Source organism: Mytilus galloprovincialis, chromosome 1 (genome assembly GCF_965363235.1).
Source record: "Mytilus galloprovincialis chromosome 1, xbMytGall1.hap1.1, whole genome shotgun sequence".
Lineage (NCBI taxonomy): Eukaryota > Metazoa > Mollusca > Bivalvia > Mytilida > Mytilidae > Mytilus > Mytilus galloprovincialis.
This window is the reverse complement of record NC_134838.1, coordinates 104,359,229-104,377,950: the sequence shown is the minus strand read 5'-3', so window position 1 is coordinate 104,377,950 and position 18,722 is coordinate 104,359,229. Positions and strand designations below refer to the sequence as shown.

Below are 18,722 nucleotides of genomic sequence, written 5' to 3'. Positions count from 1 at the left end.
GGACTTCAGCTTCATCAAAAACTACCTTGACCAAAAACTTTAACCTGAAACTCCCACTTTCATTTTCTATGTTCAGTGGACCGTGAAATTGGGGTCAAAAGTCTAATTTGGCTTAAAAATTAGAAAGATCATCTCATAAGCAACAAGTGTACTAAGTTTCAAGTTGATTGGACTTCAGCTTCATCAAAAACTACCTTGACCAAAAACTTTAACCTGGACGGATGGACGGACGGACGAACGGAGCCACAGACCAGAAAACATAATGCCCCTCTACTATCTTAGGTGGGGCATAAAAATCTTGTGGAACTGAGCAAGAGGTGCAGTAAATTCATTTATAAAATGGCAAGTTTAGTCAACTGTAATGCACTTCTTAATGACTAATGATCTGTAATACATGCAGAAACTACATTCTTCTAAATTTCTACAAATGCTGAAAATGATATACTCGCAGGAAAACTATTAAAAGATGCTGCACCATAACTTAGCATTTCTTCTATTAGTAATGTTTTATCTTTTTATTATTTAAAAGTCTATATACCAGTGTGTTTTGTGGGCAAGGTAAGAAGTAATTTTAAACAATTGAAGAAATTCCATTGAACCATTTATGTTATCTCAAAGATACCTAAACCATAAAGTTTACAATGTATTAGTAGTATAGTAAACTGTTAATTTTATTTGTTAGAATAAATTTTTGTTGTGTGGAGAAAAACAGTTTAAAAATGTAGACATTTACTGATGGAATATAGAAAAAAAAATATGTATAAATTTGATTATTTCTGACATGAAAGCCACATTCTAATGTTTAGATCTTATTTTAAAACTAATGTACTTTTTAAAATCCCTACATCTCGATTTCTAATCTTATTTGCTTTGGTTATAACTGTTCCTTCTGATTATAAATACAGATCAGTTGAAATGCAAAGATATTTTGTTCACCTAATGCTAACTAGCAAAATGCAAAGAAATATTAATTCTAATATGAGATGAAAACAAAATTTCTACAGTAAAAAGGTAAAAAGAAAGCATAGAGTAGTGTAAGATTATCTTCTATAAATGTTTATGGAAATAAGATTAAATAAATTGTTATTTCTTTTATATATTAGACATTTTTTAAGTTTTGTAGCCCTTTGTAAGTTATTTCTACTCTTGACACACTTTTGTTCAATTACATGTTAATTATTAGCAAAGTTAGACCTAACACATAATCCATCTATAAGCCCTTTTCCCACGTCAGAACATTAAAAACATCTTCCTAGAAGATACTATTCTAGAGACCTTTCTTTTGCCGTAGTCTGCTGCTACATTTCCTGACTTTGTACGTATTGGAGCTCCGGCACCTGGTTTTCCCCATGGCTGAAATTCTCCTGTATTTGTTGAGTCAGCTGAAAAACATGCATTTATCATAGAATATGCTTGAAAATAACTCCTTGCATAATTTCTGTTTATACATATTGTTTTTAATGATCCATTTTCCTTTAATAACTTCGTATGGAATTTGCTCATTGTTGAAGGCTGTAAAAGGTTTACTGCAGTTGTCTCCATCCTCATCATTTGATTTTTTAATAACTTTACATTGTCTTGGTTGCTATCTGGATGAAAACCCTTAAAATTTGGAATCGCAACATTCGAAAATTGGTCATACACTATAAAATAATTCTGAGTGCAATATATATAAATAAATAAATGATAGCAAATGAGAATTTGGATTTTAATCAGACTGACAAGAACTCTGTTGACAAACAGAATTTCAGTTCAATTCTTGGTCACTTGTATTTTTTGATTGAGTTAAGCCTGACAATTGATATTTTATTGTGTGTTTTTCTATGTTGTGATGTTATGCTATTGTTTCAGAAAAAGGGAGAAGGTTTGGATCCATAAAAACGCTTAATCCCGCTGCAAATGTTTGCACCTGTCCTAAGTCAGGAATCTGATGTACAGTAGTTGTCGTTTGTTTATGTAATTTATACGTGTTTCTCGTTTCTTGTTTTTTGTTTTTGTTTTATATAGATTAGACCGTTGGTTTTCCAATGGAAATTGAATGGTTTACACTAGTAAATTTTGGGGCCCTTTATAGCTTGTTGTTCGGTGTGAGCCAAGGCTCCGTGTTGAAGGCCGTACATTGACCTATAATGGTTTACTTTTTTTAAATTGTTATTTGGATGGAGAGTTGTCTCATTGGCACTCACACCACATCTTCCTATATCTATTTTATCTATTTAAGTAAAAGTTTTGACCACTTTAATTTCAGTTCAGTTATGTTCTGTCTAACAGTAGATTCCCAGAATATTATAGCTGGATCTAAACCCTCATGTTAAAGTGAAAGTTCTTTGATTCCCAGAATATTATATAGCTAGATCATAAGTTTAAGTAATAGTTCTCACCTCTTTCTCTTTCCCACTGTCTTCTTTTCAATTCTCCTAGACTTGTTTTAGCAGTAGCGGGAGCAGGTGGAGGCAAACTTGATGTTTTCAGACTAGAACCTCGATCAAAGTCTGAAATTCTATCATCATCTCGTCTTTGATAATCGTCCCGGGATTCCCGCCTATAATCATCTTTTTTGAAATTTTTGTTTAAAGACTTTGATTCTAAATCCTGAAAATTACGTCTCTTCTCCTCTTCCTCTTTTCTATAATAAAACAAATAAACAATCTAAAATAAGTGAGTTTTATCAATCAATAATTACAAATTTAAGATAAGTAAAATAAATTGATGCTTGCAGTTTTGATATACATTGTACTTATAGTTTCTAGTAATATTTACTTTGAAACTATTTTTTACTGCTGTTTTTTTTCAAATGTTTACATATAAAATAAAATCTTATAAGTTGCATTTACCCCAGTTATAGAATCATTTTAGAAATAAGATATAAAATTAAGATGACACATGTACAATATTGACATCTTTAATCTTCGACAATTAAAATAAAATCCCTAAAAAAATATTGAATCAAATGTGTTTCCAAATAATCCAGAAAATAATTCAATGAATGTAAAAAATGAAAACAACGTGTTAAATAAAAATAAATTCAGATTAAACATCAGGAAATAAAAGATAATGTTATGACAGATAAGATTTTTATTGTTTAAAGGCAGTGGGAATTGAAATGTTATGAACAACTTATTAGCAGTCACACATTGTAAAATATTATGACAATAGAAAACAGTTATAATTATAAATGTAATATGAACTACAGTTAAAACCAAAATTAAAAAGTAACCAACTTGTTATGAAAGTACAGTAATTGTTATCATATGGCTCTCTTTACGTTAAAAGAAGTGCATTAAAAATTAAGTACAAAACCTTTTAAAATAAAATTCTCTCACAGAGAAATAAAACTAATTAAATTTGTTAATTATGGTGTGATGCATGACATCCAATCTGTATAACTGCTTTATAATAGTAAAGATTTATCATAATACATGTATCTTTTAAGATTTCTGCATTTATGTCATACTACATGCATACAACAAAATATAAATAAATAACTCAACAAAGGAATGACAAACTAATAAACAAGGATATGAAAAGTCAAAAGTAATCAAATTTTCAACAGATTATTTTAGACAAATAGAATTTAATCACTGTTGAAATCTAACTATCACTTATCATTATAGTATCTAACTTCTGAAAAATCTCAATCGACCATAGCATCCTAGACCTACAATGTACTCAAATGCACATCTGTATAAGGGTCTTACAATGTACCAAGTTTGATCATACAGTAGTCAGTAACTGATATGATAAAGACTAAAGTAGGGAATTGACATAGGTCAGAAGGTTCAAAGGAGCAGCAGAACTGGGGAAAAATACAAGGTTGCAAAATTGTACCACAATACTTGGAGATTCAGATAGAGTTGCAATGACAAAGTGGCCATTTAAAAGTTGACAGTTCATAATTTTGATCAGTAAAAAAAAACTGCTGTTGTGAATTTTATAAAATCCATTTGAAGGTTGTCAGAGAAAGAACAAAGAGGGTGATGTAGATAGGGTCGTTATTCCTCCATATTATCAAACTTTTCTTTTCAAAGCAACCTATGGGGTATAATTAACCAGTATTAGTATGAACAAATAAACTTCAAACAAAACCTGAACAGTTTGTAGCATCAGTAACATGTGCAACAAGTGACTACAGAGGAGATGATATAGATGATTTATAATTTAGCCAAACATAAACTTTTAGAGCACATTGCCAAAATTTGCTGATTTTAAAAATCAGCTTTCTTAATCTCTCCTCCATTAACTTGTTTTACCTGGTTTCATCTGCCATAACTTTTTCTCTTGCTATCATTAACCTCCTTCTCTCTGCTTTTGTCATGTGTTTCCAAGGCAATGTGACAGGTATTCCAGCTATTTCCCTTGGTGAAGGAGGGTTCTCCTCTTTGGGTTTTTCACTTTTATGATCATCCCTTTCTGGAGTATGTTTCCGATGCCTTCCTTCTGAAGAATCTCTTCTATATCTGTCTTCAGGTGAATGCCTTCTTTCACGAGAACGATTATCATGTGAATGTCTGTGTCTTTCATCTGGAGAATGTCTGCGTCTTTCTCTAGATCTATCATCTGGTGAATGTCTTCGTCTTTCCCGTGAAGGTGTTCTATATCTCTCCCTACTTGGAGTACGGCTTCTCCTTCTTTCTCTAGAATCTCTACGATATCGATCACTAGAATGTTTTCTATGTCTATCACTTGAATGATCTCTATAACGTTCACTAGAATTTTTTCTATATTCTCGATCACCAGAATGTTTTCTGTGGTGATCTCTTTCACCTGAATGTTTTCTAGATCTATATCTATCCCCTGAGTCCAATCTTTCTGGAGTTCTGTCACGTCTGTCTCTCCTTCTATCATCATTATCTCTACTGTTTGAAAAAGATCAAGACTTTAAATGTACAACATACTGAACTTTAAAATTGAAAATGTACAATAAATCATAACATAGGCAAGCATATGAAATTAAAATATCGTGTACTACATTATTTTTAACTAATTTTGAAGCATTCTTAATTTTCACTCTTTTTTAAATATTTGTTAAAGCAGACCTGCAAAATAAATGGAACAATTTCATCAAGTTTCTTTCAACATAGCAGTTAATATGTAAAATGGAAATTTGTATATGAGAAACAATAATCATTACATCATGTCAGATAGTTTTTTTAACCACTACAGTGATTTAAACATAAAATATTTCAGTTTTATGAGTTCTTTTCAGATTGTAGAAATTTCATTCATTAGTGTAAATGTGAGGTTTTGTCATTAACCTGCTCATCCTATTCAGTACAAATACTATGTCAGATTTTTTTAAATTTCTGGTGCTCACACGTATCTTTTCCAATGTTTACCTGGTCTTTTTATTGTCATCAACCAAAGCAAATATACTTTGGTCTTCATCTTTCTTCTTTCTATCTCTATGCCTCCGTCTGTGTTCTCCTTCTCCTTCCCTACCTGGTGATTCTACTTTTATTACATGTTTGTCTGAATCTGATAGAAGGAAAAAAACAAACAGATATGATCAGTATAGATTAAGAAGATACATATCCTCTCTATTTCATCAAGTTCCATTACTCAAGAATGACAAAGTATGATTTCAATAACATTTCATGGAATAAGGTATAAAAGAATTTGTGAAAGATACATATTTTTTTAAATTTCATTTTAACATAGTCAAATTGTTCTGCAAATCAACTAGGAAAATTCATCAAAATTTGTTTATGGTGTGATGTATTGATAATTGTTGAATTTTATGATTAAAAGACAAATAGTTCTGTATTAATCAACTGAAAATCACCAAAACAGATCAAACACTATGTAAATACATACAAGATGCTTTAAATTATCAAACTTTTAACCATTGAAAATTGACTACTCATAACTTTGGAACAACTTTTCCAAAATGGGTAATATAGAAAGGTAGCTTGTCTTTATGAAACCTATCTTTTTAATAGTATTTCAGTGTAAATCCAATAGAGCAAACATGGGTAAATGATTTATGAAGAGACATTCTCCTAGTTGTTTCTATTTGCTGTAGTTGTTGATAAAACCTACCCATTGATATACGAAGTGTATCTTCTCTCCCTGAGGCAACTTTTCCAACTGAAGCTAGGATGGCATTCAGTTGCTCCTGTGTGAGTGTAACAAGATTGCCATTTTCTTTATTTTTAGCTGCTTTCTTGCCCATTGTTTCTCTATTTTTCTTGATAAAATTTTTGGCTGGTTTCTTTGGTTTTTCTTCCTCTGGCTGCTCTATTGGTTGAAGTAAATTATCCGAGTCTGCTGTCATGTCGGTAGGATACTGTCGTAAGGTAAATCTCTGGTCACGACTTTTGTAACCAAACTGTACAAAAGAAAATACAAAGCATAATAATAAAGGTATTTACAAAAATGTTAATTTGAAATCTATCATAAATGTGAATTCAAACAACTTTTTGCACATTCTATAGATTTAGATATAAGCGTTAACTATTTAATTGTACTATTATTAGTAAAACAATATAATATACTTATAATGATATAAACAAAATAATTATATAACTATACTTCTAAAGGAAGAGACTGATTTCATTTAGCTGCAACTCCTCTGAAAACATACAAAGTGTTTTGTACTTCCTAAATTTGTCTTTGAAACAATACTTTTTTTCCAAAGAAAATGCCAATTATTGAGAAAATATCCAAATTCTGAGAGTGTTATCAATCTGTGTCTTATACACCTTCGTGCATGCTCAGTTGATAAATTGGCAGTGAAATTTTTAAAAACTCTTTACACTTGCCAATTTAGCATTCATCTTCTAGTATATTTATATGGGGACATCTTGTTGCTTAGTTAATTTTTCAATGTGACCATCCTGATGTATAACCACTCATATCTCTTTTTTTAATATTAAATACATCAACATGAAAAAAATAGTAAATTTGTACACACACATTTATTATGTGCACGCATCACCATCTTTCATCTTGATCTGTCAAATTCATGTTCAAAAAATTACAATATATAACTTACCTTTCTTTCTTGCTTCTTTGATTGTTCTACAATTATACATAAATTTAATTCAAAAAAAAAAAATATGTTGATACAATTTCATCTGGTAAAACCTTAAACTAATTAATATAACTTTTCAACAAACCTGTACATACATTTGTAACAGTATAATTATTTTTTTTTTCAAACCTATATATCAAAATGAAATAACATATTCACTCAGAGGGCTGTTAATTAAGAAATGATTTCAAACATCAATCTATTTGCTGAGTTATAAAATATTAAGTAATGCTCTTGTCATGATAAAAAGTGAAACAAAAACTTACCATTTGACCAGAATATCTGAGGCTTTCCATTCTGGGCCTTAAAATTTAATAGCCTGAAAAATTAAATAAAAATTTTAAATTCATGACCATTACATAACAGAATGACATGAAACAGTTAAACTATCATAAACTATTTTGTGCATGTATGTAACAGTACAGTATTACTGTAAATTCAGAAATTATTGCGATTTTGTCACTTATGTAGACTAAAATGCCATTTTATTTTTTGCAATATTGAGAAAAATTCTGTTTAAATCCTCACAAAAATTCAAAATGTGAGTTTTAATTATTGCGATTATAAATCTGTTGCATTTTTCGCAATAATTTCTGAATTTACAGTATTTCAAATTGAAGCATTCAATCATTAATGGTCTATTATCCCTGTTAGTGTTTCTGTCAATTGCAAGGCCAGAAAAAGAGTGAACATTGTAGAGTAGTGTACACATAATTTGCATTCATTTGGCATTCTCCTTCCCTAATATAATAAGCCAATGTTTCCCCATATATATGCATACATAATTCTTCACATTTTGTTCTACCTTATAATAAGCATCAAAGACCTTTCCATGCAAGGATTTATTTCATCATGTTCATACTACATTGATTTCATGCCATTTTTTTATACGTCATCCCATATGCATACATAATTATTATCAATAGTATATGTACATGTGAGAATTTTTTGATTAATTATTCAGGTGTCAAATGAAAACTGAATGATAAATTAGGTCTAACCAACTTCTTCCGAACTACAAATGTATACAAATGGATCAAACTGTGAACACATGGTTTCACAAATTAAGTTTCAATGGTAAAAATATATTTATTTCAAGACAAACATTATCTGCGATATATAGAAACTTTCATTTCTATATGGTTGTTAATTTTAATTACAAAATTCTTAATATATTGTTCTAACTTCTATGAACCAGATGCTCCGCAGGGCGCAGCTTTATACGACCGCAGAGGTTGAACCCTGAACGGTTGGGGCAAGTATGGACACAACATTCAAGCTGGATTCAGCTCTAAATTTGGATTGTGATTAAATAGATGACACAGCATAGGTTTCTGACACAGAATGAATGTGGTCTAATGAACTTAAAATATTTTTTTTGCCTTTGAGCAATTCACTATGCTGTTGAATATTAATCCTCTCAAAAAAATGTTTGAAGAAATTTTCTTTTTATTTATGAAATCTGAAATGAGAAAAATTTAACCCCCCCCTCCATTTTTTTTTCACATCCCCCTTTCCTTTTTTCCAAAACTGATCTCAATTCAAATTTCTAATGGAGTTTGCAACAATAACTACTCATTTAAATACATCATTAAAATGTAACAAAAGGTGCTTGTTATCACTGAATGGTAAAGATTGTTTTAATTTATCAGTTGGTAGTAAAAGTGAATATACATTGTACATTTATATTGTATAAAACAATGATTTAAGTTGATTCAACTACTATTCTGGACAAAGAAAGATAACTCCAATCAATTGAAAATTTCTTGCTATTGCACAATTAGATATTTCTTGCTATTGCGCAATACTATGCAATTGAAAATATTTGCTATAGCACAATACTGTGCAATTGAAGATTTCTTGCTATTGCACAATACTGTGCAATTGAAGATTTCTTGCTATTGCTGAATACTGTGCAATTGAAAATTTCTTGCTATTGCACAATACTTAATATAATAATTTTGGATCCTGATTTGAACCAACTTGAAAACTGGGCCCATAATCAAAAATCTAAGTACATGTTTAGATTCAGCATATCAAAAAAGCTCAAGAATTCAATTTCTATTAAAATCAAACTTAGTTTAATTTTGGACCCTTTGGACTTTAATGTAGACCAATTTGAAAACGGGACTAAAAATTAAGAATCTACATACACAGTAAGATTTGGCATATCAAAGAACCCCAATTATTCAATTTTTGATGAAATCAAACAAAGTTTAATTTGGACCCGATTTGGACCAACTTGAAAACAGGGCCATTAATCAAAAATCTATTCAGCATATCAAAGAACCCCAAGGATTCAATTTTTGTCAAAATCAAACTAACTTTAATTTTGGACCCTTTGGACCTTAATGTAGACCAATTTGAAAACGGGAACAAAAATTAAGAATCTACATACACAGTTAGATTCGGCATATCAAAGAACCCCAATTATTCAATTTTTGATGAAATCAAACTAAGTTCAATTTTGGACCCTTTGGGCCCCTTATTCCTAAACTGTTGGGACCAAAACTCCCAAAATCAATACCAACCTTCCTTTTGTGGTCATAAACCTTGTGTTTAAATTTCATTGATTTCTATTTACTTAAACTAAAGTTATTGTGCGAAAACCAAGAATAATGCTTATTTGGGCCCTTTTTTGGCCCTTAATTCCTAAACTGTTAGAACCAAAACTCCCAAAATCAATCCCAACCTTCCTTTTGTGGTCATAAACCTTGTGTCAAAATTTCATAGATTTCTATTTACTTAAACTTAAGTTATTGTGCGAAAACCAAGAAAATGCTTATTTGGGCCCTTTTTGGCCCCTTATTCCTAAAATGTTGAGATCAAAACTCCCAAAATCAATCCCAACCTTCCTTTTGTGGTCATAAACCTTGTGTTAAAATTTCATAGATTTCTATTCACTTTTACTAAAGTTAGAGTGCGAAAACTAAAAGTATTTGGACGACAACGATGACGACGACGACGCCAACGTGATAGCAATATACGACGAAAAATTTAAATTTTTGCGGTCGTATATAAAATGTTAAAAGACTTTAAATTAATCCCAATATGACCCAAATTGGTAAAAAGATTTATATTTATTTTCTATTGCACAATACTCAGTTAAACTGTTATATACGAGGGTGAAAGATTGGTATCATTAAAACTTTTAAACCCGCTGCAATAGACAACTTTTGAGTCTGAAGCATTTCCGTCAAAAACTTTGTTTTTAGTGAACATTATTCATGCCTTTAGGGGCATCATCACTTCGGTTCCAATGTTGAGCGAGAGATTGGATAACTTCAACGTGTATTAAGCTATATTGCACGAATAATTCATCATTCGGCAAATTGAATTCTCATAATTGTCTTTGAGCACTGCTGTCATTCAGGAATTGTGATTAAGTACCTACAGAACAAATATTATTTCTAGTTTATCCAGCACAATGACGATCACTAAGACACTTGATGAATGTTTAAATTGCAGGGATACAGGTGATCCCCTCTATCTAGTAAATGACACCATAAAAGCGTGCATAATTGATTGAATTTTTGCTGGGACAGATAAACCTAGAAAGTGGTCTAATGTTTGCACCTGTCCTAAGTCAGGAATCTGATGTTCAGTAGTTGTCGTTTGTTGATGTGGTTCATAAGTGTTTCTCGTTTTTTATATAGATTAGACTGTTTGTTTTCCTGTTTGAATGGTTTTACACATCCATTTGAAAAAAAAGGCCCGTTTTTTAAGATCCAATGCTGTCATTCTATGTTAGAAACAAAGAGGCAGGGCATCTTATTTGGGAATCCGGGTCTGTTCGTGCCCATTCACGTTCGCACCCGATCACGTTCGCGCCCTTTTACTTTCGCACCCTACACGTTCGCGCCCAATTTTTATTGGTTTTGTGTTTGATAACTTTATAACCAAGTTTTGGCAAGTGTATTCCTATTAGTATATTTGTTGTCATTGTCTCAAAATAAAGTGAGACAACGTGTTTTTTGTGTTGAATAAATCTTAATCATGTTTTGGATAGTGTATTGTTAAAATATTTTTAATCATTGTTTCTAAATAAAGTGAGATTCTGACGACCGGGATTTTTGGGTGGAATAAATCTTAAATATTAATCAATTTTGGTTAGTGTTTTGCTATAATTTTTTATTTAAGGTGGTACCTAGCACTACAGGGAGATAACTTTGTAAAATCACCTAAACGTTTTAATGACGTTGTGTTTTTAAGGGAATATTAAGCTTCTCAATGATCAAAATTAGTGTTTGTCAAACTGCTATATAACCAGTGTAATTTTTCTGATAAAATGCTTGGTTCAAATTTTTTGAAATTTTTATATTTTTGTCAAAGGGTCAAAGTAAATACTTTGTAAACATTTTATATAAATTAAACGAGCCAAATTAATTTTAGTGAAAGTGTTGGGTACCAACTTAATTGTTTCAGATAAAAGGGGCCAATCTGTTAAAAAACAATTATCTTTTGTGTTTTTCATTTAAAATTTTCAATGTTTTACTCATACGAAGCTAAATACATACAGTATTTACATCAAGGCAATTTAAAACAATAATCATGATTTTCTAATTATTCAACTAGATTTTAAATTGGGTGCGAACGGACCTTGGGTGCGAACGTGCGAGGTGCAAACATGTAGGGTGCGAAAGTGTATTGGGCGCGAACGGACCTGATACCCTTACTTGGACAGGCTAATATCCACTTTTAGATATGGGACAAGCTCTGACAGCCCACAGCCTCAGCTTGTCTGGCAAAACATCTGTTAGACGTCAGAGTAATCTAGGACTAGAAAGCCAAAGAACTAAATACTTGAATACAGGTCTTCAATGCAGCGAGAAACTCCCCCAACCGGAGTCATGCTTCAACTAGCCCCTCAACACAAATGTCCCTTTAAAAATCAGTTCATGCCACATGTACAGAAAGCACTGGCAAAAATTATATATATGTTTGTGATATATAAAAGAACATGACATGTTTATAACAAAATCTGTTCAGTAAAAAAGGTTACATGTACAAAAATTGTCTGTACAAACTGCATTTTGGATTTTTGTTGAGCACTGCCTCCGATAGCAGTTATCAACTGTTAATGTATATTGAATGTATTTAAATCGTATTACCCGTAATTCATACTGTTTTTATACCGTCCAACTTTTACATTGCGTATTTGCCCATCAATTCATAAAAACTTTAAAGTTGTTTACAAGTTGTTTTGGCTTCCCTTGTCGCCAGGAATTCGAGATTTCGACATGCGCAAACTTGTTTCCGCGGCGGCGATCAACCGGATATGTCAAATTACGGATTATGATCCATTCCCACAAAGCATTGCCCATTTAATAAGGTTATACGAAATACCACAAAATACAAAATATGAACAGAAAAACAGAAATATATTTTTCAGCGTTTCGCAGTATAGCGGAAAAATACTGTCTTAAAGTTTCTATAATATTTTGTATGGGTCAATGATGTATGATTTGATAGGTCAGGTGACCTAATGTTTTGTTATGTTAATTTGTTTTTCGCGGGTTCGTGAAAAAATTGTCTAGGTGGTCATTCTTATAGACATCGTACAGTTACTAGGGACCGGTCAATATTTATTGAGGGGTTGGAACCGGTGCAATTCATATTTCTCCCTTAAAATAAATCCATGTCCTATCCCCTGAAAATACCTAAAAAAGATTCTATCCTAAATAAAATATCTATTAAAAAAGTATAGACTATGTTAATAACTATTAAACAGGCTTTGACTTCATTTTTATCAGATTAACATTTTGTTAATTTGTACCACACTGATGGCAGCATATCATATCACTTTATATAGAATGATGAATTTTTATAATTTTGGTTTGTTATCATTTATTTATATATAATCATGATCATGATGGAGTACGGCTTGCATTATTACCCAGAAGTTCTTGCATTGCTCCGTGCACAGGTTTCCTAACTATATAAGTTGGGTTTTCCTGGGCGACGAGTGTCCATTTATGACGGGTATTCATAATATGATATTTAACATTTGGAATGTTCTTGGAAGTTAATAGATATTTATTACTATTGCTACCGGAAGTATATTTTTTGGTTCACAAAGTTGTGTGTTAAATTACTTAGTATAGATACTATTACTGTGTTATATATAAAAAATAATATGATGTTTGCATATGTATATGTTACGGACCATATGAGTATTTGGACCATATGCGTATACTCATATGGTACGACCATACGCGTATGATCCGACCGTACGCGTATGGTCGGACCATATAAGGTTATTAACGGACCGGACCATATGAGTATTTGGACCATATAGGTATTTTTTTTCAAATTACATTATAAACGTTTCAATAATACGAAAAAAACAGTGATGGTTACATGACAATTTATTAATTTCATAATCCAAAAACTACGTTATTATATGAAATATTGATGTCATAGTTACTTTTCACCGCAAGTTACATTCTTGCATGTAGGCTTTGGGTGACATTCACTTCCACGCGGTATCACAGTTTTTATCCATTTGCAAGAAATTTGTGCACGATCCTTTTCATTTCCACCTTTTGTTTGCGAATGAAATTCTAGCCTTTTTGCAGCTGCGTACAGTGATACCGAGGTCTCAGCTGCATTCTAATGTCTACGATGTTTTTTAAGAAGCTATAGATCCCAAATATCGTAAAATGACTGCAATACACCTGACAACTGTACTAAACTATGTTACTTTCCAGTGACCTGTTGTGTAACAGTGTATAAAGAAATTTTGGGAATTTATTTTTTTTAGTCGACATATAATTGCCATTCACTCGTAATAACATATCGGTATAAAATGTATTTACTATTAAGTAAAATAAACTATGTGAAACTTCTTACTTATTTTTATTTAGCTTATCTTTTTATTATAATATAATAATAAAATAACCTATATGATAGCGTCTTTTTAATGAACGGTCATACCATATGAAGAGTTAAGAAGTACTACAAGTAAACTGTAACAGAGTGTTAATTACCCCCGACCATATGAGTATATACCCATATGGTCATGACCATACGCGTATGGTCCAAATACTCATATGGTCCGGAACATATATATAAGATTATTGTATTGTACTGAATTACAAATTTGATTAAATGCTGGCTCCAGTCTGTCTGCACGGCAAAATGCATATTTTAGTTGAGTTAAGAATTGAATGCTTCTTTTTGTAAATTTATTGGGGTGTAAAAGCGTTGACCGAAGTACATTTTGTATGAAGCTCGGAAGCGCTTAAAATTCATTCTAAAAATGTACGCACGGTCAACGCTTTTACAACCTTATAAAGTTACAAAAAGAAGCATTCAATACTTATAATTACATTTTTTAGCTATGATCATGAAAACACGAATTTTATATATTTTATTATTTAATTCACCTGTGCACTTTATTGTTGGAGCACGTGTTATCATGAGTGAAAAGTTGTATTGAGCAATGCAACTGCTTACGGAATAACACGTGATGTGCAGTTAGCCAATCAGAATATGGTCCGGAACATATATATAAGATATATATAAGATTATTGTATTGTACTGAATTACAAATTTGATTAAATGCTGGCTCCAGTCTGTCTGCACGGCAAAATGCATATTTTAGTTGAGTTAAGAATTGAATGCTTCTTTTTGTAAATTTATTGGGGTGTAAAAGCGTTGACCGAAGTACATTTTGTATGAAGCTCGGAAGCGCTTAAAATTCATTCTAAAAATGTACGCACGGTCAACGCTTTTACAACCTTATAAAGTTACAAAAAGAAGCATTCAATACTTATAATTACATTTTTTAGCTATGATCATGAAAACACGAATTTTATATATTTTATTATTTAATTCACCTGTGCACTTTATTGTTGGAGCACGTGTTATCATGAGTGAAAAGTTGTATTGAGCAATGCAACTGCTTACGGAATAACACGTGATGTGCAGTTAGCCAATCAGAATAAAATAAAAACATTACCAGATTTTGACCTCCCATGGGAGGTCTGTACTGTGAAGGAAGAAGACACAAATGGATGACTTCAAACTACAAATAATAATATAAAATGTAAACTTTTAGTTATTCATTAGACAGTAGAATGCACTTTATTGTTGGAGCACGTGTTATCATGAGTGAAAAGTTGTATTGAGCAATGCAACTGCTTACGGAATAACACGTGATGTGCAGTTAGCCAATCAGAATAAAATATTATAATGAAACATACATCTAATGTAATTATTCTAATTTAGTTGGCCAAAATTATTGTGTAGTTAGGACAATAGTCTACTCAAAATCAGAGGATAACACTTTTTACAAAGAACTTTGTGAAGAATCATCAAACTAAGTAATATCATACTTCAACGGAAATTGGCACATCAGACAGGAATGGATTGATGGGCTTAAGGATCGAATTAATCTTGGGAATCGCACAAACAACAGGATTGAAAGCATAAATGACAAAATAAAATCTGTGCTCCATCACTACAAAACATTACCAGATTTTGACCTCCCATGGGAGGTCTGTACTGTGAAGGAAGAAGACACAAATGGATGACTTCAAACTACAATATATGACAAACGTAATGATTTCATCTTTCCAACTGTCAATAGTACACAATTGCAAGACTAAGCAACACGAACACCACCAAAACTGGGGGTGATCGCAGGTGCCTTGGAAAGGTAAGCAGATCCTGCTCCACATTTGGCACCCGTCGTGTTATTCGTGTTAGTTTATAACAAACCTGAAAATAGTTTCATTCGATAGGTCGCATTCGTGGAAAGGGGACGTGGTTGTAGTTACGATATTAGGAACATATCGTGAATGACGTCCGTAAAATTTACGAAGGGATGATTTCATCTTCATCATTTGGAACTCTTGGTTTGATAGCTTCCTTGTGAGCAGCAATCCTTTATCAAGGAAATCATGATAGGAAATACAAGCCCGGGAATATCGTATCAATTGGGAGATATATACTCCGTATGCAGGCGCTGCTGACATGTTGCTACATAGAAATGGAAAGTTAACAATTTGGAAGCTGGAATCATATCTTTTGTCGTAAAGTTTTGTATTCAACCGAACCTCATTGTCTATTTCTGGATGTTAGTCAAGATATGAGGCAGACTTAACAGAATCTGTTGCATCCTTCATGTCTAGTTCGATGTGGTAGATGAGTTCAATATAGTCAACAAAGGAGTAGGTCCAGTAAGACCCCATTTTGGCCCCAAAAAATAGCAGTTTTACAAAATTGTTAAAATGTAAACTTTTAGTTATTCATTAGACAGTAGAATGCTTCTGCTACATAAATATTGGTTGTTTTTTTTTACAATACAATGCACATATATCGGGTACTAGCACGATTAAGTCATGCCAAATTACTGAAATCTTCACAATTCTAGCATTTTAGTTAAATTTTAGACGGTTTCCGTGTAAAACGAAAGTTGCCGCATTCGTGTTCATCCTTAATATTAAAAATTGAGTTGTATTTGATGATAATACATAACATATATAAAGGCTTAGGATGAACACGGATGCGGCCACTTTCATTTTTGAAGAGTGACATTTTTCGGCATATTTTGTAGATTTTTCATATTTGAGCCTGAATCGGATCGTTTTTAATGACTAAATTAGTTAAAATCTTTAACATAAACTAATTGAATTAAATGAAATAGACACTTAAGTGTTTTAAAAGTGGTCAAAATCTTTCGTCAGATGAACCTGACATTTGAGGCCAAAATCGGTCCTTACCGGACCTACTCCCTTTGTATTATTTAGTGAGAGAATATTATCTATATAGCGGAAAGTAAAGTTAAAGGATATTTCTTATTTCTTTTTTACTAAAACGGTTTTGTATGAAGTAAGCCTCATAAGAATACAGTCTGAACACGTCGACAAGAAGAACGGCACAGGTGTTTCTTATGGGAATGCCGATTGTTTGTTGAATAACACGTCCTTCAAACGGAACAAATATGTCGTCAGTCAAGAAATGAAGCATCTTGATAATGTCAGTTTTCAAAGTAGAATTTGTCCCTCCCCGAGACATGCTACTTAAATCTACGTTGGTCATTCTTTATTATGAAACAAAGCAATACAAACTCTTTCAATTTGTCTTTTAGTTTGGAATGGGGAATCGAATACTGGCGTAAAGTGTAGAAAAGTAAAATGTTTTAATACTTTTGCAAGATGAAAGAGTCTTCGATTGTAAATACTCTAAAATACTTTTGGATTTTTTTAGTATACACATTTGATTCACACCACCTCTATAATAGGCAGTTTCACAATAACTTTAAAGCCCGGCTTTGATTGCTGATGAAATTGATGTTAATAATTTAGAAGAGGTTTCGTGAAAGACCCAGCAATATACCGTTGTTTGTAAGGGCACATTTGTAGTTTAGGTATCCAATACAGTGATGGAAGATCAAGTTCTTCATCTTTGGTTGAATTTACGAAGGTACATAGAACAGACTTATGATTTATTTAGAATTTCCGCGCAGTAGGTGTCGTGGGAGTATATGTTGAGTTTCCAAGTGAATTGTCAATATCTAATTCATTTATCAAGCAGTTTCTAATGTAATGTGATTTACACACAAAAACGATGTTGCTGGGAGCTTTATTTGCGGGAACAACAACATATTTGTCATGGAGGTAGGACAAGTACCTTCTACTATTGTATGGAGTAATGAGGAAGAACGACTGAAGTGGACACTTTTACGATTACGCATTTGTTGATCGATGTGATGTCTTGGTGTCTCAACTCTTTATAACTAAGCGACATGTTTTGATGGCCTGATATCTTTAGATACCCGTAGATTCGTCTGATCTATTATTTACCGATTCTGCCGTTTTTATGGAGTGTAAATTCGCATTGTGGCTGATGCATTGCATACCAGGATAGTTTATTCTATCTACTCACCCTGTCATCCGGTCCCCTTAGTTTCTGGTTTTTTTTTTACCTTGATTTGTCTCTTCCTAATTGATTGACAGGATTTGACCATTGGTATACTACTGTCGCCATAACATACTATAGATAAGACTAGTAATAGATCGCATACAGATAAGATTAAAAATAGATATCTTAGGGGAAGTCAAGAAGAAAAGACTAATAATAGATATCTTAGAAGAAGTCACGACGTTTTAATTCTTCTCACGATGTAATTTTACGTATGCCTTCTTACAACTTATGCACATTTTTGTTTACCCCTGTATGAATCTGAATGTCTTCAAAAATCATGTGCAGATAATGTTATCTCTGATTTGTAGAACCATCCGAAGCTGTCTTGATTGTATAATTACTTAGTGATGCGGCAGCAGCACATTCAATTATCATTACACTTTCTAAAGAAGTTGATTACGTGTATTTGTTGGTAGCAACAACGTTTTCAATAGGATACAGACCAATAATTGTATATTAATGTTTCGGACCATATGAGTATCTGGACCATACGCGTTTGGTCATGAACATATGGGTATATACTCATATGGTCGGGGTAATTAACGTTCTGTTACAGTTTACTTTTAATACTTCTAAACTCTTCATATGGAATGACCGTTCATTAAAAAGACGCTATCATATAGGTTATTGTATTATAATATTATAATAAAACGATTAGCTAAATAAAAATTAGAAGTTACACACAGTTACTTTCTTGTTAAAACTATAATAATCACACTGTCCCGATTTTTACGCCGATGGCAACACGATAATAGAA

The 18,722-nt window shown here is 32.1% G+C and overlaps 1 protein-coding gene across 4 annotated transcripts in view; it reads right to left on the bottom strand.

The window, feature by feature from the left end:
• LOC143048371 (uncharacterized) overlaps positions 1 to 12,300 on the bottom strand; it is a 41,125-nt gene extending 28,825 nt beyond the window's left edge. For 3 of the 4 annotated variants that reach the window (XM_076222027.1, XM_076222045.1, XM_076222053.1), the window contains exons 1-8: positions 12,145 to 12,300; positions 7,300 to 7,352; positions 6,995 to 7,020; positions 6,040 to 6,328; positions 5,337 to 5,475; positions 4,251 to 4,856; positions 2,382 to 2,626; positions 1,276 to 1,382 (exon numbers count right to left, since the gene is read on the bottom strand). In XM_076222027.1, coding sequence (XP_076078142.1) covers positions 1,276 to 1,382; positions 2,382 to 2,626; positions 4,251 to 4,856; positions 5,337 to 5,475; positions 6,040 to 6,328; positions 6,995 to 7,020; positions 7,300 to 7,352; positions 12,145 to 12,155 — 1,476 coding nt within the window. In that variant the 5' untranslated portion in view covers positions 12,156 to 12,300. The remainder of the gene's footprint in view (positions 1 to 1,275; positions 1,383 to 2,381; positions 2,627 to 4,250; positions 4,857 to 5,336; positions 5,476 to 6,039; positions 6,329 to 6,994; positions 7,021 to 7,299; positions 7,353 to 12,144) is intronic. The other variant, XM_076222038.1, reaches the window with a different exon arrangement.
• Between the last annotated feature and the right edge of the window lie 6,422 nt (positions 12,301 to 18,722).